Source organism: Girardinichthys multiradiatus, chromosome 20, assembly GCF_021462225.1.
Source record: "Girardinichthys multiradiatus isolate DD_20200921_A chromosome 20, DD_fGirMul_XY1, whole genome shotgun sequence".
In the NCBI taxonomy this organism is placed as follows: Eukaryota; Metazoa; Chordata; class Actinopteri; order Cyprinodontiformes; family Goodeidae; genus Girardinichthys; species Girardinichthys multiradiatus.
In genome coordinates, this window is record NC_061812.1 from 33,775,648 (window position 1) to 33,797,648 (window position 22,001).

Sequence of the window (22,001 nt, forward strand, 5' to 3'; positions counted from 1 at the left end):
CCTACCAGGCAGCTTTTCAACACTGATGAGTTTGTCTTTTTAACCAGCTGAGTAGCACTACAGTATGTCACATACTGTAAACATATATTCAGAAATACATCCAGTCAATGCATAAGTGCTGCTTCATATTTACTCGTAAAGCTAGCAACAATGTTATGGAGTGCTGACATAACTTCATCTTTTTAACTCAACCCCTGTAGATTAAATGCACAAGGGAAGCCAGCAGTGACTGGGAACTATACTACAATAACTAAACATACTGCTGTTGTACACCTAGTGAATAAAACGTCAGGAGGATTCTGAATTTGTTACTGATAGTCTTGGAGGCACATAAAGAAATACACTAGTTCTTAAAAGCAATGGCTGTACTTTTGTAAACACCCACCTCGGTGAGACCTATCTTTTAAATATAAAAACAAAATCTGGTTTCTTTCACCAGCCTAGACTTTTTAGATTTTTAATTAGAGATGATAAAAAATTCCAGTCATTAGAAACAGTTTAAATGGTCCTTAAATTCAGTGCTAAACAGAAGTTTGCTTCTTAGTCATTATGCTGCGTTCCATTAACCTCGGAAATTGGAGTTTACATCATCTACGTGCTGTAGAGTTCTAGTTTCCTGCTTGTTTTTGTTCACATTACTAGTAACTACAACAACAGTCTTACAAATATAACAATAACACTGCACGGTATTTCCGGCATATAAAGAACATTTAAACATATCGTCTTATAAACACTGAAAATTAGTAAGTGTACAGCTGACTAAATGTTACATAAATATTAAAGAACTGCTAAAAACAGTCAAAGTAAGAATTTTTTTTCTACTACTGATGCAAGTAGCAAGCCATTTTGAAAGCCATCCGACTTCTAAGTACAAATGGAACTCATCATTAGTGTGTGGAGACATTTTTATTAGTGCTTAAACTGCATAACACAGGGTGACACCACAAAACATAAGTGCTGCACAACTGACAAAACCCTTTTAAGGCATTAGTGAGAACCGTAACACAGTTCCCTCTGAGCAAAGACCCACATCACCGATCTTAAAAACCACTATTGTATAAAAGTGTATACTGATGGTGTTCCCTGTAACTGCTGCTGAAGAAGAATTTTCTTTATGCCTTTGACACTGAGCACAACTACTATAAGATAAAAAATAATTTAAAAAAAAGTGGGGGCATTTAGCAAAGAATGTAAAATGTAAAATAATATTGAAAAAAGTAGCTTATATTTGCTCATTTATCAGTCAGTTTAACAAAGAGTCTAGGATTTATGTGTAATATTTGTTTATTAAGATCTTAAAATACATGAAAATTTAAGTTGTGCTCTCTGTTACAAAAGTAACCGCAAATCTGGTTCTTACTTTATTGCCTTTTCATATAAAGTACTTCTGTACTTGAGTTGTAGTTTTGAAGTCAGAGCCAAGTGAAGACAGGAACATAGGATAAGCATTACAAAGGTTTATTAAAAATAACAAGAAATTTAGGCAGAGTAACAGGCAGAACAAGATGGAGTAGAGAGAATATAAACACAAATGAAAACCATAATCTAACACCCTAGGATCATAACAACTCCTGTTGAGGTCCTTCAGAGTTTAGGTGTGTCTCTTTCCTGGATGGAGTCATTGGTGAAACTATTGCTCCCATGTACATTATAAAATGTTCTGCACCCTTGAATTTGATTGTACTGTCCAAAATCAAGATTATATCAAGCTGTATTTTTGGGAATTTAATCTGACTGATTATATATATATATATAAATATATATATATATATATATATATTTACAAAGGAGATGCTTTTAAAAGTACAATATGCTGCGTGTACAATAGGCCAATACACCAGGCTAGATTTCATGCTCACCAGAACAACATTACATGTAATGTTAATCAGTAGTTTGAACATCAAGTTAACTGTGGAAGAGAATGGAGGGGAACGAAAGGGGATTCATCTTACATTATATGTAATGTAGGCTAAGTTATTAGTATAGTGTAGGATATTGTTTGTATTTTTTGACTGAATGCCATTATGCATTCAGTCACACTGCTTGGCCTGCTTGTGCGCGTGTGTATATGAGGCAAGGCTTTCAGCTGCTTCAGGTGGGAAAGGGGAGCAGGGGGGGCAAAAATAGTTAGATTTCAAAATACTTTTTATTTAAGAAAAGTTACGGACTACATCTTTAATCAGCTTTATCAGGAATAGACTGAAAATGTGTCCATCTGCAAGTCTGTAAAACATTTATTTTCCAATAATGACATTCCTGTAGCCCTTGACGTGACACAGCTTGTTGCTATCGAAGTCGACGACCAGCTTTCTCAACCCAGAACGGGTCGGGGTGAAGTAGATTTTAACTTTGGCATCTTCCCCAGGTCCCACTGTGCAGTCCAACCTGTAGAAGTAAATATTTAAATATTACTTCTCTTGAGGTTGCTTGTAGACTTGCGGTACTCAGATTGCATAAACATTTCAAAGATAAATTGCTACAGACAGAGAACTGATATTTCTGACTATCTATGGAGGTAATGCAGATGGTGCAGCAGTCTTTGAACTGCTCTGGACAAAAAGCCAAATGATCTCCTGTCTGCACATATAGTCTTCTATCCTGTATAGGCAGGGGGAATATATTATAAACATTTGGAAGGAAAACAGTTACAACCCTTCCATGTTACACAGGGATGACTTTTTGCTTTAATTAAATTTTGATGTTACTTTAGTCATGGCAGGTACAGGTGGACAACAGTGAATTCAAACAACCTTTCAGAGATGATGTTGGCCCCAGTCAGGTTGGCCCCCTCAATGCTGAAGCAGCAGTTATCCAGCGGCTCTGGTAGAGGGTTCTGGATGCTAATTTCTGCAGCCAACTTCCGGTTCTCCTTTGGTTCACCCAGAATCTGCAGGAAACAACCACTTTATTTTGATTAAAGTCCCATATTATTTATACCTAAGTTCAGTTTCAGCCACAGTAATAAATTGCTGACATTCTCAATGCACATTTTGTCATATTACAACTAAGATCTTCAGAGTCTTTTACTAGGTTTTTATGTGAACTAGGTTTTTATGTGAACGGCCAACACAAAATAGCACATAATTGTGAGATGAACTTATGGTCCTAAAACGTTTTTTTACAAATAAAAATCTGAACGTGAGATGTGTATTTCTATTCATCCTCCTTTACTCTTTGATACATGAATGAAAATTCACTGCAACCCATTTCCTTCAGATGGCACGTAATTAGTAAATAGAGCCTGCCTTTGTGTTAGATTCATGCATTGCCATGTTTCAGAATGGCCTAGTCAAAGTTGACACCTAAATGCAATTGCTAATGTTTAGCAAGACTTAAAAAATTAAGTTCACAGAGGCTCTCCATCCAATGTGACTGAGCAACACTGTTTGAGACATACCCCAAAAAGACTTAAAACTGAGTCACTGGTTCTGAATAACATGCATGCTAGACTTCATATTTTTAATTTAAATTTAAAAAACATAACTGTTTAAATACCACCCATATCACAATTAATTAATCATTCATAAAATCCAAATAAAAAAACATCCGATTCCTGTTTACTGTAAGGTAGCAATGTTGGTGCATAACATTGTCTGACTGATACAAAGCTTTAGAAGTACATTTGTAAGTTGTAGTAAAAAGTCTTGTTGTTTGGTCCTAATATATTATAGGAGGTTTTTAACGGTTGCCTTAGTCAAATAAGATAAAACAGTGTCCTTGAAGCTCGTGCCGAGCTACTAAAATTATCCTAGTCCATATACCAAGTGCCAGTTGTAAAATAGGGAATGAGCAGCCGTGAACAAAAGTGACTGTGCAAGGTGAGGATGACCGCGAAGGGCTACTCGGTCACCCGGGCCTCCAGTTGAAGAAGGGCGAGACTTTTGGATGAAAGCTGTCAGGGGCTAGGCGAGTCATTTCCCGACACCAACTTTCAGTGAGCCTGTTAGGCAAGTTCCTCCAGGTTTAGGGAAGTCCGGACCCGTTGGATGGAGAGCTGGTTTGAGCAATACCTCTAAGAAAAGGGAAGTCAGTGGGGGGGGTTAGCTCATTGGACAACGAAAACATGAACTGTCAGTCAACAAAGATCATTAAAGAGCCAAATATGCATAATGCAGTATGTTCACAAGTAATAGTGAGCCACCTTAAAATGTTTGACATAAAAAGGTGACATAAAAAACAACTGGAGTCAAAGAACACCAAAGAAGGACTGTTTCATAGAAAGGTTCATGCTTGGATTACAACTGTTTGAGGAGTCAGAAGGACAAAACATAAATTAGTAGTCTTCAATGCAGTAACTCATAACTTGTGTCTCTGAACTTTCTGTCATCTTTCACAGCTCCATAGTCTCTGTGTGTTTTTATGTGAGCACGACACTTCTGAGCAATCAAACTGCATACCTGATACTCAGCTGCATATTTACTCTGGCTTCTTTCTCAGTCATTGCCAGATCAAACTTCAACCACCATAGAACTGCATAGTAACTATTTAGCTCTTAATCACAGCATTAAAAGCTTAGATTTGCAATTTAAATATCATTGCATCAACAAATTATGTTCACCCCTATAACTATTTCTTCTGTTTAACCCAACTTAACCCCTTTAGCTTCCCACTCAGCTCCAGCTCCAAACACATTCCACAACAATACCTTAAAATCACTCTTCAGTTTTGCTCCACTTCACCTTAAAGTCTGTATTGCTTTTGATCTGTTGAAATCATGCTTGCTAATTACCATTTTCATTTACAGTGCTTTACAAAAGAATTCACAGTCCTTCAACGTTTACACATTTTTCACGCTACAACCACAGATTTCAGTTTGTATAATCTGGACGCTAAGCCCAGATAATACAAACCAACACAAAGTAGCACAACACAATGAAGTGGAAGAAAACTGATACATATTTACAAATAAAAGGTTGAAATGTGTGGCATGCATTTGTATTCAGCCCCTTCACTCTGATACTTCTAAATGAATCCAAGGCAATCAGTTACCTTAAAATGTTAGATAATTAGTAAATGGAGTCCACCTGTTTGTTATTTAATCTCACTATAAATGCAGCTGTTCTATGAAGGCCTCAGATGTTTGTTAGAAAAAAGTAGTGAACAAACAGTATCATGAAGACCAAGGAGCACAGCGCACAGGCCAAGGAGAACAATATCAATATTCCAAACTTTGAAGATCTCACATCTATCATACAAAATTGTAAAGAGTATGGCACATCTGCAAACCTACCACAATGGCCACCCACCTATACTAGCAGGATGGGCTTGAGAGCATTAATCAGAGAAGCAGCCAAGAGGCCCATAGTAACTCTGGACGTACTCCAGAAATTCACAGCTAAAGTACGAGAATATATTGTAGTTGGTAGTTATGCACTTCAGATGTATCGCCTTTATGGAAGAGTAGCAAGGAGAAAGCCAATGTTGAGAAAAAACAATAAAAAGGTTTTATTTTCCAGTTTGAGGAGGCCATGTTAGAGAAACAGCAAACATGTTAAAGATGGTTGTCTGGTCACTTAAGACTGAATAGGAACCTTTTGGCCTAAACGCAATACACAATGTGGTGGAAAACTATTAATGTATACCATCCTGAACACACTACTGTTAAACATGGTGAGTTTATATACAAAGATAGTACTGATATACCCTAAGGCCACAAAGTTTTGACTTAGATGACTTAATACAAATGCACACTCAACCTCTAAGGGATTTGAAAATATAGGTCAGCAACAACCTTCAATGTGCACCTAATGTTGCAGCTGTACTCACTTTTACTTTGATTTCAGGATTGTCCAGTACAATGTTTCTCATTGCAAGTTGTGCTTCTCCTGTGGAGTAGTCCATCAGTAGAGCTGCCAGGCGAATTAGGTTGTCCTCTGTGACTTGGTCCCCATACTTTGAGTAATTCAGCCTTAGTGGAACACGTCTCTCTAGAACACCACACACAAAATATTTTGGTATAAATACAATAAGCATAATTCCAGAGATATTCCTGTGCACTCCTCACATGGTGACCTAGCTTACCTGCTCCTGGTGAAAGCTGAACGTTGAGCAGGTCTTTAAAACCACAGTTTCCTCCCAGAAATCCATTGTAGGACACAGCGCAGGACCCAAACACCAGGCGACACTTCCTCTCCGCTTCTGTGTTGTTGGTAACGACAGCAAACACGTCAAAGTCGCAGCCTTTCCTCATGTCAGATGTAACTTTGATAGTGATGTGGAGGCCTAGCTCCGGCTTCTCCTGGAGAAGCTTGTTTTGGTGGTTGGCTTTCTTGAAAGCTTCCCGCTCTTCATCAGATCCTGGGAATATAAACGCAAAATGAGTCACAGGAGCTTGTGATCCAAACTACAAAACATTTTAAATCATAATTTATTAGTGTAGCCCAGCCTGTAATATTCTTTTCAAACTAATAGGGCTAAAACTTAAATGCTATCACTGCCATTTATAATTCTACATATGTTGCAAATATATTAAAGCTGAATTAAAATGCAGTAACTGTAGTTAAAAGCACAATAAAATCTAGTTCATTTATCTGTTAGAAGTGTTCATAAATAGGTAAAAACTGTTTTGAGCAACAGAAGGTGTTGCTGTTTAGTTTTGGCAACATACTGTTTGTGTTTGCTGAAAGCTTGATTAAAATATATATGTCTTAAATGCGGGCTCTGTCCACAATCTAACTTGTTGTGCTGTCAATCTTGTATTTTCTTTTAATTTATTACTTGATGTAAACCTAATGTCCAATCACATGTGAGGGTGGAACTTAAGTGAGACAACAGTAAAACCATCCAGGTGTACAACATTCGGCTGCTAGGTTTTGCCAGAAGGAAGCTGAGAAATGAAGCTCAGTTGAAAACGGTCTAAAAATGGATGCAGAGTCTACGTTCCTGTTTTGGACTGTTTAACCTTGTAATGAGTGAGTACTTGATGTATATGATTTTTGTGCTAAAGCTATATGTTGAAGTGCATAGAAGTGTGATGCTAATCGCGAGTTACCATGTTAGCATTTTTGCGTGAGGTAAAGGTAACTTTGTCTGTAGAGTATATGAGCCTTAGCCAAATATATGAACTAAATAGAGACTTCTAATACACATTGGCCCTAGCAGAATTCTCTGGACTCTTCTGTTGTGGATAGAACCTTCACTGTACTTCATATAACCTGTGGTGTGAAACTAATTCCAACTCTGCCTTCGAGAGGGACCCGCCTGGTAATAGATAAGACCTCATCCATTTCTCATACTGAACTAAGAGGATCAGTGAGAACTTTATGCCCCTTTTCCGATGGCTCAACTTGGCCCGACTCGGCTCGCTTCGCGAGCATTTCCATTACTGTAATTTCAGAATATAGGTACATCATTCTTAGCAGGGCCGAGGCTGAGTCGTACTGTACATGACGTGAACAAACAGCTGTTCACTTATTGGCTGTGGGCACGGCCAGCCGTAAGAGTCAACCAGCTTAAAAAAAAAACAACCGCCATTTTCAAACGTGCATTCAAGGGAGTGAGAGAAACATATGATGGAGTCCGCCCAGTTATCCGGAAAAGTCACCCTTCGGAGCAAGTTTTTCTGGCAATCATAGGAGACTGCAATATTCAGCGGACATTTTGATTTAACTTCAGTCATTACTTCAGGTGACAAATATAGGATTATGTGAGACTTACAAAGTTTCTGTTTACACCATGGTTAAGGATGTATCTTATGTTTTATTTACATTGCAAAGTACATACAAGAATATAAGTGTTTTTAAATCGAGGACACGTTTTTCTTTTTTTTCGAAAACTTATTTGTTTTCTACTGCTACCTGGGCGTGGCGGGAGCCCAGCCAGGTTGCTATGTTCCCCAATGCAAGCACGAATGTGTGGATTTCCTGTTTGTTGTGTTCTCCTTGTTTATCCAGGAGAGGGAGGCGGGACTACACCGGATCTGTCCGTTTTAAGAGTGTTATTTGTCAAGTATCTTCTTGTGATGGTTTGTGTGCATCATATTACAGTCTAATTGGCCATAGATGATCAGTTCTAATACTAATAGTCTTGTTAACAGTCACACAGTTAACTGGGTGTGAAATGTGAAATCACTCAACGGCCCAGTTAAATTTAGGAAAATTATGACACATTTGAGACGATTTGATGCTAATATTGCTTTTCTACAGGAGACCCATGTGCAGGTAGCAGAATATATGTATTTGAGCTGGCGATGGTCTGGTCAGGTGTATCAATCTAATTTCTAAATCGAGAGGGGTCGCAATCTTAATTAGTAAGCAGGTACAATTTACAGTATCTAGTGAACATGCAGACAGTGCTGGACGTTATGTTATTGTGGTGGGAAAGTTATTTGCACTTCCGGTTATTTTAGCCTCAGTTTATGCACCAAACTGGGATGATCACATGTTCTATAATACCTTTTTTTCAAAATTGCCTAACATTTCAACACATAATCTTATAATTGGGGGAGATTTGAACTGTGTGCTATCATCTTTTGATCGTAGCACAGTGGGTAAAATAAGTCTTTCTAAATCTGCCCAGTCATTTAACTCATTTCTTAGAACTTATGGTGTGGTAGACGTGTTGCGTTTTCGAAATCCAATCTCAAGATCTTACACGTTCTTCTTCCCTGTTCATAAGACTTACTCACGGATACTTTCTTCTTGATAAACGGATTTTGCCTTGAGTGAGCCATAGTCATTTCTGACCATGGCCCTCTTATAATGAATTTGAATGTCCTGGTCACACAATTGGTCTATCGGCCTTGGCGACTTAATCCTATACTCTTATCCGATGAAGACTTTGTCAAAATGCTCTCGTCAGAAATAAAATTTTTCATTGATGTTAATCGAACACCGGGAATGCCTTCTGGCACCGTATGGGAGTCACTGAAGGCCTACTTAAGGGCTCAAGTCATTTCTTACTCTGCAAATAAAAAAAGCCTGGAGCGGCTAAAACTGTTAACAGATGAGATTTTGCAGCTAGACAGGGAATACAGCCAATCTGCCTCATAAGATTTACTGAAGAAACGTACATTACTACAAACTGAATTTAACATCCTATCTACTCGGCAGGCTGCGTATTTATTTTCCAAATTTAGGTATGGCTATTACGAGCATGGTGAGAAGGCTGGGTGCCTACTTGCGCAGCAGCTACGGCAGCGCTCGGCTGGCCAGGATATCGCTGCAATAAATGATGTTCAAGGCGTTAAATGTTGCAACAATGCTGGAATTAATGATTGTTTCAGCAAATTTTACCGGTCTTTATATACCTCTGAGTCATTATTTAGCCCAGTTGAATTAGAAGATTTTTTTAGGGATGTCAGATTCCCTTTGGTAAGTCCCAACCTGTCTAACGAGCTGGAGAAAGATCTTTCTCAAGAAGAAATAATCTCTGCAATTAAAACCATGTAAAATGTAACCCAGATGGCTTCCTCACGGAATTTTTTAAGGAATTTTCAGACCTACTCTCTCCTTTATTATTATCAGTTTTTGAGGAATCTTTGGCCACGCAATTATTACCATTGTCTATGCATCAAGCCATAATCTCACTGTTATTTAAGAAAGAGAAAGACCCATTAAACTGCAGTTCATATCGCTCGATATCACTCCTAAACACCGATGTTAAAATTCTTACAAAAATATTGGCAAAACGAATTGAACGGATTGTCCACACAATCTGTTACAAAATTCTGACCAGACAGATTTTATGAAAAATCGCCAGTCTTTCTTCAATATTAGGCGACTGTTGGACGTGTTGTACACTCCCGCCCCACCCGGTCATACTTGTGATGAGGTTTTACTTTTATGAGATGCAGAGAAAGCGTTTGACTGGGTGGAGTGGAACTACCTCTTTAAGACCTTGGAGGTGTTCAATTTTGGCTCTAAATTTATTTCATGGGTGAAGTTGATATATACCTCGCTAATGGTGGCTGTTCGCACTAAGAGTAATTTATCCAGCTATTTTGAATTAAAACGTTGCATGAGTCAGGGGTGTCCACTCTCGCCACTTTTATCTGCAATTGCAATTGAACCACTTGCGGGGGCTTTGTGGGTCGATCCGGAAATTAAGGGTATAAATCGGTTTGGTACTGAACATAAAATCTCCATATATGCTGATGATACACTTTTGTATATTTCAGACCCGTCATCTAGTATTCCCGAGTTGCTTATCTTACTTCAAAAATATGGGAAGATATCTGGCTATAAGGTTAATTTTCAAAAAAGTGAGCTGTTGCCTGTGACCTCAGTGGAGGGGAAGCACATAGGCCCTGTTCCTTTTAAAATTTGTTCTAATAAATATAAATACCTGGGTATTTGGATAACTCGTAGGCATAAGGACCTCTATAAGGCAAACTATCTCCCTCTACGGGTGGATCTTAGGGGGGACATTGCTAAGTAGGCATCCCTGCCTCTATCCCTTGGGTGTAGAATCAACTCGATTAAAATGACAATACTGCCCAAATTTATTTATTCCAGAACGTGCCAGTGTTCCTTACTAAATCTTTCTTTTCCAACTTGAACAGCGAGTTATCAACATTTATTTGGAATAAAAAACATCCACGAATTGGCAGTAAGATGCTGCAGCTGCCCCGTAATCTTGGAAGCATGTCATTCCCTAACTTCATGTATTATTACTGGGCGGCCAATATTAGAACCTTATTGTATTGGTTGGAGGACACTCCTGTTCCAGCTTGGGTAATCTTGGAAAGGAATTCAATCACATCTAGTTCTCTCCCTGCTTTACTCTGTTCCCAGTTAGCCTTTAAACAATCAGTGGCTTCCTATACATCTAACCCAGTCGTATCCCACACAGTAAAAATCTGGAACCAGTGTAGGAGGCCTTTTAAGAGTACAGAGTTGTTCCTGGCTGCTCCAGTATTAAATAATCACATGTTTGCCCCCTCCTTGATAGATTCAGCTTTCAATGCTTAAGGTCTAAAAGGCATAAAGTCATTATATGATCTCTATGTAGATAATACGTTTGCCTCTTTTGAGCAGCTGGTACAGAAATTTGATATTCAAAAATCACATTTCTTCAGGTACTTGCAATTGAGACATTTTGTAATCTGGGTGTTTTCCTCTATGTCCTACCACTTCTCTTGTGGATAAGATTCTGGAATGGAAGCCTGACACAAAACGTTCCATGAGCAGAGTTTGTACATTGCTCAGTTCATATAATGAGGACTCTTTGAAATACAGGTGGGAGATGGACCTGGAGGAATCCATAACAGACTCTGTTTGGCAAAAGGTTGTTCAAAATATTCATTCTTCCTCAATATGTCTAAGGCATGCAATAGTCCAATTCAAGGTGGTACATCACTGCATTGGTCCAAGGGCAAAGTGTGCAAGTTTGGACGGGACGTGGACGTCAATCTCCAGCTACATTTTTACATACGTTCTGGACTTGTCCAAGGCTGCATGGGTATTGGTAATCTATTTTTGACACTTTCTCAGGAATATTTGGACAAACTATGCATCCATCACCATTCATCTCTCTTTTTGGGGTGGGCCCTGCAGATGTTTCCGTCAGCAATAATCAGGAGATTATGTTAGCTTTCTGTTTTTTAATGGCCAGGAGACTCATTCTTTGTAGATGGAGTCAGGGCATCTGTTACAAAATTCTATGATATTTGGCAACCATTTATGTCTTATGTTGAAGGAATTTCAGCAAATAAATTTGTGTAATGGTCAAATGCTGGTGTATCATTTCTGCACAAAGCTGAAACTGGCTTTGGCTGTCTTATGAGTACAAGATGGATACATTTTGGAATCATTGATCAGGTGTAGGAGGGGTGGGTTGGGAGGGAGTTTTGTGTTGTGTTCTTGTTATTGTTTTTGTGTTGTTTGTATTAAAATAATAAAAAGATGTTGAACAAAAAGACTATAGTCACCTGGTGTATTTTTCTTGAAAGACTCAGTGTCAGATGAAACTAAAATGTCGTAGAATTTAGTAAACTATGTTACAAATGTTTATGGGGCTGCACGGTGGCCACAGTTGATAGCACTGTTGCCTTTGCCTTGCAGCTTGAAGGTCCTGGGTTCGACTCCCGCCCGGGGGTCTTTCTCCATGGAATTTGCATGTTCTCCCCATGCATGCGTGGATTCTCACCGGGTACTCTGGCTTCCTCCTACAGTCCAAAAACATGACTGCTAGGTTAATTGATCTGTCTAAATTTGGAATGAGTGTGTGCATGGTTGTTTGTGCTGTATGTCTCTGTGTTGCCCTGCGATGGATTGGTGACCTGTCCAGGGTGTACCCTGCCTCTTGCCTGTAGACTGCTGGAGATAGGGCCCAGCTCCCCCGTGACCCACTATGGAGTAAGCGGTATAGAAGATGAATGTACGTTTACATTTGTGATAGTAGGGCAGAAAATATTTTCTGCAAAACAACCAGTTGCCATGTTGATAGTATCTATCTTTGTCAAGCTTGTTTGTCGGTTATATGAAACTTTTCAGTTGTTGCCCTGAATGTAAATAAAGACAGGTTTATTTTCTGGTAGCCACTTCCTAACTTATTGAGATCAAACACATCAACCTTTTTTGAATGGCATGTTCTCTTACGTTTCCCATTTTCAAGAGTCGTAATGAGAAAAGTGGCTTTTTCTCACATTTATACTAAAATGAAACATGAAGTCATGGATTTCTACTTAGAAGTTCCTAGAAACTCTAATCAACCAACACATAAAGTATGGATAACAAACATCCACTGACATTTGTTTATATCGGTGCCAATAATATGTAGCACTAGAGATTTTTTTTTAAACCTAATAAATGTACTTAAACCAAAGGATTTTTCCTTCAGTTTTGAGTCTGAGATTAAGCCGCTGGAATAGATGAATTTATTTACAAGTTTTTTACATGTCTTTTTCAAGAGTTTCCATTAAATGTTGGGGCTATAAGCTACGGTACCTGTACATCCATAGATCTTCCTCTTGGGAGTTTTTCAGTTTCTCTGAGCATTTCTCAGAGTACCACATGGTTTCACCTTGGTGTAAACTTGCTCAAATGTCATCTATTAAGAAGATTGGCAACTGTGTTTTTACCACTTGTGAAATTTCTTCCTTACTCTAAAAGGATGGATTTCAAATTCTTTTCAAATGACCTTACAACCCCTCCCAGATTTATGGGCTCCACCAGATGCTTTCCTGTGACACTCCTCATTTCATTCTACCATGGCATTAACACACACTCCTAAAACATCTGATTTATAGTCACACATGCTGGCAACAATCGGCTAATCAAGTGCATTTAATAGGTGCAAACAGTAAAGCAGGAGGAGAGAACATAGTTTTGTAGTTATTGTTAGATTTAAGTGTATTTTAACAAAATATGTATATCTTATAAAAAGGTGTTACAACTGTCTACGCATCAACTCCTCACAGACTATTTTAGTTTTTGCTTTTTTTTAATCAAAGTTAAACAATTCAGATTGTAAAACAGGCACTAATTACAAAATTTCGGCTCCAAATGATTAAATTTATCAAGAAGAAAAAAAAGCTTTCCAAGCAAACTTTGCCTCTAAACCTAAAAACTTATTTCCTTGGTGACAACAACCATGCATTTGTGCCAATGCAAGGCAAATGTATTTATATTGCACTATTCATACAGAGAAAAAAGACAATCCAAACAGGTGGGTCTTTGTGGTTGTTTTCATTTATAAATTCACAAAATATATCATTCCTAATAATTAAACTTAAAATATTTGTTTATTGCAATTTTATTTATTGCATCCAGAAACAATTATTTTGCAGCACCAGATACATGAAGTAATTAAATGCTAAAATAATTCTAGATTATTTTAAGATATAATAATTTTAAATGTTTATAATTTATGAATAGAAATGTTATTTTAAATTATGTTCAATTGTTTTTATTAATGCATATACATATGAATAATTTGGAATACATTTCCTTACCTATCTTTTTGAATATATTTATGTCCTTTTTTTTAAACAATAACATGTATAAAGGATTATTGAGTAATTTAGTGTGGCACATTTGGTTTGGTACCTTCAGGGTACTTGTAGAGGTGAGTGATGTCCTCTCTGGTGTCATTGCCAACACTCTTGGTGCTGATCTTCTGGCCAACCAATCCACTCGAGGTGACTTCGGAAGTGCTGCCGTCTTTTTTCTTCATGAATGTGACAACATCAGCGTTGACCTCAGCAAAAACAAATGGGGCGTCGTACTTGAAGGTAAGCTCTCCTTCCTTGATAGCCCTGACAGGGATGGGGCCGCAGCAATACACTCCTGAGACCAAGGGTAAAATGTCAGCATTGAATGACAGATCATACTCGTTTTACTATATATACTCATTTAAAGAGTAGTACCTTCACTCTTCTCCTGGGGAGTGGGGTCACTAGCCTGCCAGCCGTCAAAGTCAGGGTTGAGGTCTGGCCTTGTCATCCAGCTTTCCACCCAGCAGTGATAATTCCTGCAGATATATAAAATCCTGATATATTTGCTTTGTTGTGAGCTAATCAGTGCCGTCTTTATCAATGAGTGCTCATAACACTGTAAATCACTTGTTGAATATAATGTAAGTAAAGTCTAACCAGATCATTTCTCTGGATTGAATGAGTTCCCCATTTTCATTAACGTAACGCTCAATCACCAGGTTACTGTTGGTGTCGTGGGCAGACAGATAGTTAGTTATGACTCGGCAGGGAATGCCCAGCGCTCTGGAAACTAACACAAAATAAGATAAAAATGTCATGTTTTAACTGGGTGATATGTTGTTTTGGGTCTGCTAGACAAAAATAATGTGTGATTTTTTCCAAACAGGACGCCAGACTTAGCCCATCCTATGTTACCCGAGCAGGCGACGGCAGCAAACACCCAGCACTGTCCGTAGCGAACAGGCTGACAGGCTTGTGTGTCCCAGTTCCGCAGAATCTCCACACTGCCACGCCAAAACAAGGGACTGACGCCTCCTTCATATCCGTCTGACCATTTTCCCAGCAACACCCCTTTATCGTCATTGCAGTTCACCTGCCAGACAACAAACAAGAAAGGATCAAAAAGTGTTTCACATATGAAATATAATACTTTACATGTCATGTAATGTTTATTGTTGAGAAAATGACTATATTAAAAGAGAAAGGTATACAGTACTTATATATTTATATATAATAAAAGGAGAGGAGTATTTAGTCATACCATGGCACTCAGCACTCGGGTTACATAGACAGGGTTTCTTCTCCCTGAGTAGTCTTTTCCAGGATTACGCAGACATTTAGGATTCATGTCCAGAATCCTCAGACAAATATCCAGGATTCCACTTTCGAACTGCAAATGCAACAAAAACACTCAATATATGTTTGCATGTAACAAGGTCTACTGTAGATGTCAGAAAACAAAGCCAAGCTGAATATGTTCCCAATGCAAAAAGTGTAAGAATGTAGCCATAAAACCAGGACAATTCATACACACATAGGCTTGGAAGTGTTTACGGAATTTTATAGGTTATCCGATAGGAGCATATTTCCCTCTTATCCTAATGAGTTCTACTCAAGCTCATTCAACACTCTGACAAAATCCTGGCTCATCTCATTGATTCTTTATGTTGATAAAGAGAGGCTGACAGTATGAGTATTGGTGTTGGTACCTGGCCAAAATTCCAGGGAGTGGGTATGGTGTGTTTGCTGCTGCCTCGAAAGATGATCCCATCCTGAGCCAGCACATACTCTGCCAGACTCTGCTCATTGTCCATATACACCTCATCCGCTGTTGCCAAGACACAACACAATTAATGTCCCAATGCAAGTCCAAACTGATGTTCTTTTGTTTGAAATAATTTCTCAAAATGCTGCTTAATATAAAGCAATAATTAATGTACCAAATTTTGACAATCATTCTACATAATTTGTTAAGCTCTGTTCTCTAATCTTTAACACATGCTGGTGTGTAACCTGATCATCTCCACAAGATCCTCTCCTTTACACACATCTCCACTCAGAAGGTGTATTTACCCACCTGGACACCAGGGATTAAACAGAAGAATGAACTCAATGCTCCGTGACTGGCCCAGGTTGAGGGTGTAGCGGCCAATCGGAGCTTTGGGAGAAGAGCAGATAGACAGGGCCAGCATCTCCCCAGGAGGGCTGGTTACTGCAGCGCTCCAGGTGGAAGTGTCAATATTAGAAGAGAGACCAAAACGGGCCCTGGTGCCATACTGGTCAGAGGGATGAGGACCTGCATTTAACCAAGAAAGTAGTAAGGTGGAAGGAAGAAACCAAATCTTCGAGCAATACTTGAAAAATGTTTGCATTTGCATTTGCCTTTCGACATCCCAAATACACATCAAAACTGGCTTCAGATGAGATGAAACAGGCTAACTTTAATCCTTTAAACTACACTAAATTACACTAACCCATTCCCCATTGAAAATTAGTAGAATACAATTAAGGTCAGCTCTGCGCCTGGTAACCAATCAAATGAAATGAATTCTATCATTTATTTTGAGAACAGTGGTCAAATGTGCAACCTGAATTATACCAGAAGCTTGTCCACATAAAAAGTGTTTGGTTCCTATGCCTCACTTTAGGTTACCTTTAAGTACTTATTAGTGCGGGTGTATGTATGTATTTAGGCCTACATATTTAATTATGAACCTCTTTGGTTTCAAACTAGTAAAATCCACAACAAATTCTAACTTGTGCACCTAATTCTTGCTGTATGAAGCTATATATTAAGTCATTATTACATCCAGGATAAAATTCTAATGCATCAATAAAATCCCAAAATTAACATGACATTCATGCCCATGATGAGTGTATTTAAACTTAAACTAGACAGTCAAAATACAGTTGCCCCAATTTCTAAGGTTTAAACATATCTGACTCTGTTCAGACATGCGTTTACAGCACAACTGTGAAATAAATAAAAGCTTATCCACTAAGCTCCAAAAAACTCTGGAATATCTTCCCCCAGTGTTGTCAACTAATGAAACTTAATGCCTTTGTATTGCCTTATCTTTTCTGGCCTGGAGGCCCCTTATAAATCTATCAAAACATGCTTGTGTTTTAAAGCCTGCTCTTATTTATCTGTGATTATACACATACTTCCCTTCTGGCCAGCAACCTATCCTGTTATCAGTGTTGAATTGGATGGTGTGCAACTGTTGCCTTAACAGACTTTTTGCAAGAGACAGTTTTTTGCGTTTTTATCCTGAAGACAAGCGTAATGCAAGATTTACGGTTGCCAACAATAATAGAAGGGCTTGATTACAGTTGCACAGAAAAAATGTAGGAGGGCTTGAAGTTAACAGTGGAAATACAGCAAAATGTGCTACAGATGAAAACTGAAAGCCATTAGCTGCACCCTTCATGTCTGAACTAGGGTGCTCCCTGTTCCTTTAACAATGCTGCTCCCTTTCCCTCTTCAACTCTGAATAGAGGAAAAGGACAGTAACATAAACAAACACACCCAGTAATAGGTGGCTGAGTGCACTGACTTTCTGAATGAGAAGACGTTCCCTGGATGCTTTTCTTGTGACTTTCTGATACAATTTCACATGCAAATAAATAGATAGCTCCTGGCCACTAATGAGAAAGAATACATTTGTATGTAATCTATATTTAAAATTAATTTAATAATGGAACTATTAAAATCCAAAGACTTTGTACCTGTTTCTGCAATGAAGTCAAGAGAGCTGATGCCTGGCTGGTAACGTCCAGACCGCAGATACAGGCTGATGGTGAATAGTTGGCCTCTCCTCACGATGAGTCGATCTACTCCGTTGAGGTCAGTGCGATGGTCAGTGTTGTTGAACAAACACTCCAGGTTCCACCGTTCAATGTCCAAAGCTTAAAAAAAAAGCAAACAGCCCAATCACAAGACAACTTCTCCCCATATACAAAACCTGGTGTAACAATCTTCTCTTGAAACGTAAATGAGGTAATGATGTCAAGGACTAAACCTAGTTGCACAAAAACATCGCCACAAAGGCTTCCTGCTGCTTCAGGTAAATTCGGGGGGGGAAAATTTTCAGGAATTAGTCAGGAGTCATGGACCCTTTAATTTTTGTCCAAAAATAAATACAGACATGTTAGTACAGCATCTGCATATCTTGTAGAAGGACAAGTAGAATCTGTTTTTTCTATATCTTACTTGAATAGAACATCTAAGATGAATAGAACAGGTATTTCCCAACCTCTTATAGAGAAAACATCTGGACAAGAATGGTTTGCTGTAAATAGACTTTACAAAATTTAAATCTTTAAATCATATTTATCTTGCCCTAAGCAATTATGTGAGTTTTACATAAAAAAAATCATATGGGCATCAAGTCTTAATTCTGTAAATGAACTGTACTGTAAAAGAAATGACATCCTATAACCTATGCATATTTACTTGGGTTTTAGGGCCTAATTAAATCCCTTTGTTTATGTATCTTTCAAAATTCTTTTTTTTTTTCTCTTTTCTTTCTTAATTCCAAATTTTACAAAGAAAACACATTCTTTCATCTAAAAGCTTCCACAACTGTGTGATTAATAAACATACCTTTAGAACTTTGATAGGAAAAGAACCCACATTTAATTGGAATAATTAATTTATTGTTTTTGTAAAAGTTGTAAAAAAAAACTCCACCTATCAGTTCCCTATAGGTATTTTTGTAATTTACAAAAAGTGGTGGTATTACGCAGCAACAGACTACTTCAACAATATTGACTGAAGTTTTGTTTTTTCTAAGCGCTTTGTTGTCAATATGTCAGCTGGAGAAACTGACAACTCTTTCTTGAACAAATTTACAACTTTATAAATTTAGCCACTGTTGTCCAGTGGTGGTTGCTAATTTCCACTACTGGACATAGTTGTCTTTCCTGAGTCTCTGTTATGACCTGGTGACCTGTCCAAAGTGTCCTCCCACCTCTCACCAATTGGCCATTGGAGACAGGCACCAAACTCCCACCCACCTCCACCCACATGGCCCTGGAAAGACAAAGTGGCAATAATATGTTACTTGTTTAGTAATTAAAGTTATTGGCTATTCTTTTTAACCCACCCTTTGGTAGCAGTACCGTTAAATATGGGCAATTTTAACCCACAACCCAATTTTTTTGTGTTAAATCAACCTTAGAACTGGAGTGGTCCATGTTTGACCCAAGGCTATGTTAGTAAATCAAACCAAATTGGGTTGTTTTTTACCCAGAAGTTTTAAGAGTGACCAACTCAATTAATAACATATGTAGACACGCTTCAAGGTTTAAGAACATAATGTCTGAAATTGGAATGAGAAACAGATGCCTAACTTTCTGAAGAGATTTATGCCCGCTGTTAGTAATAAAAAAAAAAAAAAAAACACAACACTACAACACAAGCACTGAATGCCAGATAGTTCACATGTGATACAAAGTTGAACCGGGTGCATCCTCCACTTGCAGGCAAAAATTGTAGGGAGACTTACCTGTAGAATACATTCCAGAGGGAGAGATTCCTGAGACTCCCTGGCTTTTTTCACCATGTCCGCCTATGCCATTCCTCTCACTAATTAAACCCTGACCCCATAACACAAAGGGTCTCTGTCACCAGCAACACTGAGTTCAAGATGAGCCTTAATGGGAAATTTAAATAAAGATGACCTAACGTGGAAGCAGGGACCGCAAACACTACTTTAATGCAGGAAATACAAACATGCAAAGGCTCTGATGTGAAAGAAGTTTTCAGTACCACAGGTAACACCCACTCTGACACCAGGTCTCCACCGCAGGCACTTTTAAATTAAAAAATGAATGTTCTATTCATGTGGAAAATAGGTGTCATTTAAGTTGGTGTAAGGGTGTTTAGCAACAACTTGTTGACTAAAAATGAGTTGCTCCAGTATGAATAAATGTACAAAAAGGAAGAAAAACAAATTCTCTTTGCTTTTCAGAGGTTCTCTGGTGACGTAAAACATTTACTTTCAACAAGAAAGTGTCCAAAACCCTATGAAAAAGTTTCTATTTACATCTTTTTTTAGCTTGACGCCTGGGTGAAAGACAAACATTGGGGCTTGCTCTTCGAAGATTTCTAAATACCTCCACTGGGGTCTAAAGTAAATCATTCTGGAGTCTGTGCGCCTTTAAATATAGAGTCATTTAGTGGAAACTCTGTGGAGCTGCACCTGTTCTCAGCTGCTATTATAGTCCCATAGCAAATGTTATCTACTTAAACATCGGGCTGAAATATTTCTATATGGTTTTATATGTTGGCATAAAGACCTTTCCTTCCAGCTCTGTGCTGCTGGACTGGATCCATACAGAATGTGCTTACTTAGAGGACATGCTTGATGACAGTAAGATACCTTTGTGAGTCTTAAGCAGGCAGCTAAATAAGAAACACTGTTACAAAGCAACAGGAGTTCATAAAGAATTACACGTTTTAAAATGCATGTGCAAATTTCAAGAACATGACTTGCGCAACAAATCAAAACCTAAAAAGTATAAAAGACTAGTTATCCATAAAAGTATTATATTAAATAAAACTAAATCTGAGATCTGTCATTTTATCATTATTTTCTAGTCAAGAGCAGAGTTCTTTATTCGTGGAGCTTGCTTCACAACATCTGGTGGTGCCTGCTATGTTTCTGCTCGCTAACAAGGTATAAATGACTTCATTTCAATGTTCTGTTTGCAAAGAGCAACAGCTAGTCCTTTGGTAGAGCCATGGGAATATCCAAGGCTTATTGAAGATTCATTCTGAGATGACTGAGGCAAATAAAGAAAAATTAAAATGTTAAGTAAACTCCACTGGTCAGAAAAATGTAGTACCTGCAGGCAGCAGGAAGTGGGTGAAGAGGCAGCAGGGTTACAGCCCAACTTTGGATATGAGAACTCAAACAAGCAAACAAGTTAAAGCAATAAAATAAACAGCTTAAAATATGTTTGTAGTCATAGAGGAAAACAAAACAAACAAAAAAAAAGATAACATTTCAACCTTAAGACACCTTAAGGCACACATGCATGACCCATTCATGTAGTAGAGCTACCTACATTATGAATTTAGAAAAGTTGCAGTTTAAAACTCCCAACAGCAAACTCCAAAATATGGAAATAATCAGAGACAGAGTTTTTTTTTTTCCAAGTTCAGACGTTTCTACACACTAAGATCACTATGCCTTTGAACAATTTGGGAAAACCCAGAAGATGATGTCATGGCTTTGTAATCTTCTGATAGGCTTTTTCACAACATTTTAGTTCATTGTATGTGGATCTATTTGAGTTCTGACAAGCAGAAATAATTGTGGTAATTCTGAAAAAAAATAGTCAAGGCTTGGTCTGACTTAATGTCTGACAGTAAGAAAAAAAAAAGGGTTATGTATCTTTTATTACAATATGTAGCTCTGGTTTAAACTGTACGTGGACATTTTCAACTTAATTACACTGCAAATGTTCACTTCAAATCCACATGCGCTTGCACTTCAAAAGATTACGGCTAAATTAAAACATTTAAAAACCGTAAAGACATCAATAAAGCAAAATCCTGTCTGCAGTGTCTCGGATTAACTAATCAGCGTTAGCCAGTATACCTTTACGTTTGCAATTATTAAAACAAAACAAAATATTTAAACGCATCCTAAGCCATCGAGGCTAATGGCATCTCTTACTACCAACCAGTTTAATTTGGAGTAAACCAAAGTTTTCCGCTGCACCTTCTTACCTTGTGCCATGACTGCTGCGGTGCTTTCAAAGTTTGAGGTTTTGTTTGAATGAATGTCCTGCTCAGTGCAGAAAGCGGTGCCTGTCGGCTGTTTCTCGGTCTTATTTGTAACCCTCCTTGAACCAGTCAGAGGGGGTGTGACACGACCCTCCTCAAAGCGGCGGGGGTACTGTTTGTACATGAATACGTGATCCGACCACCTCTTTCCCGTCAAATACTATAAACTCTGCCCACCTGCTTTTTCCATGGAAAACACTCGGCTCCAAACACGTTCTGAAAAAAACTTTTACTCTCTGGGGTTTGATCTGCATATAAAGCAAACATTTATAAAAATGAAGCAAACATGAGTGAGAACATAAAATTAGGGGATTAAATGAGTAAGAA

At 38.2% G+C, this 22,001-nt stretch overlaps 1 protein-coding gene across 2 annotated transcripts; it reads right to left on the reverse strand.

Moving 5' to 3' along the window:
- Positions 1-1,442: 1,442 nt before the first annotated feature.
- tgm2b (transglutaminase 2b) lies at positions 1,443-21,813 on the reverse strand. 2 transcript variants are annotated; one of them, XM_047348038.1, is made up of 13 exons: positions 21,618-21,813; positions 17,606-17,785; positions 15,954-16,172; positions 15,586-15,704; positions 15,138-15,266; positions 14,792-14,969; positions 14,534-14,666; positions 14,309-14,412; positions 13,989-14,228; positions 6,022-6,297; positions 5,767-5,927; positions 2,751-2,887; positions 1,443-2,385 (listed from the first exon to the last, which is right to left on the reverse strand). In XM_047348038.1, the coding sequence occupies exons 1-13, from the start codon at positions 21,796-21,798 to the stop codon at positions 2,235-2,237; spliced, it is 2,208 nt and encodes a 735-aa protein (XP_047203994.1). In that variant the 5' UTR covers positions 21,799-21,813; the 3' UTR covers positions 1,443-2,234. The 2 variants fall into 2 exon arrangements, with proteins under 2 accessions (XP_047203994.1, XP_047203995.1); XM_047348039.1 differs by lacking the exons at positions 1,443-2,385; positions 2,751-2,887 and adding an exon at positions 3,147-4,012.
- Between the last annotated feature and the right edge of the window lie 188 nt (positions 21,814-22,001).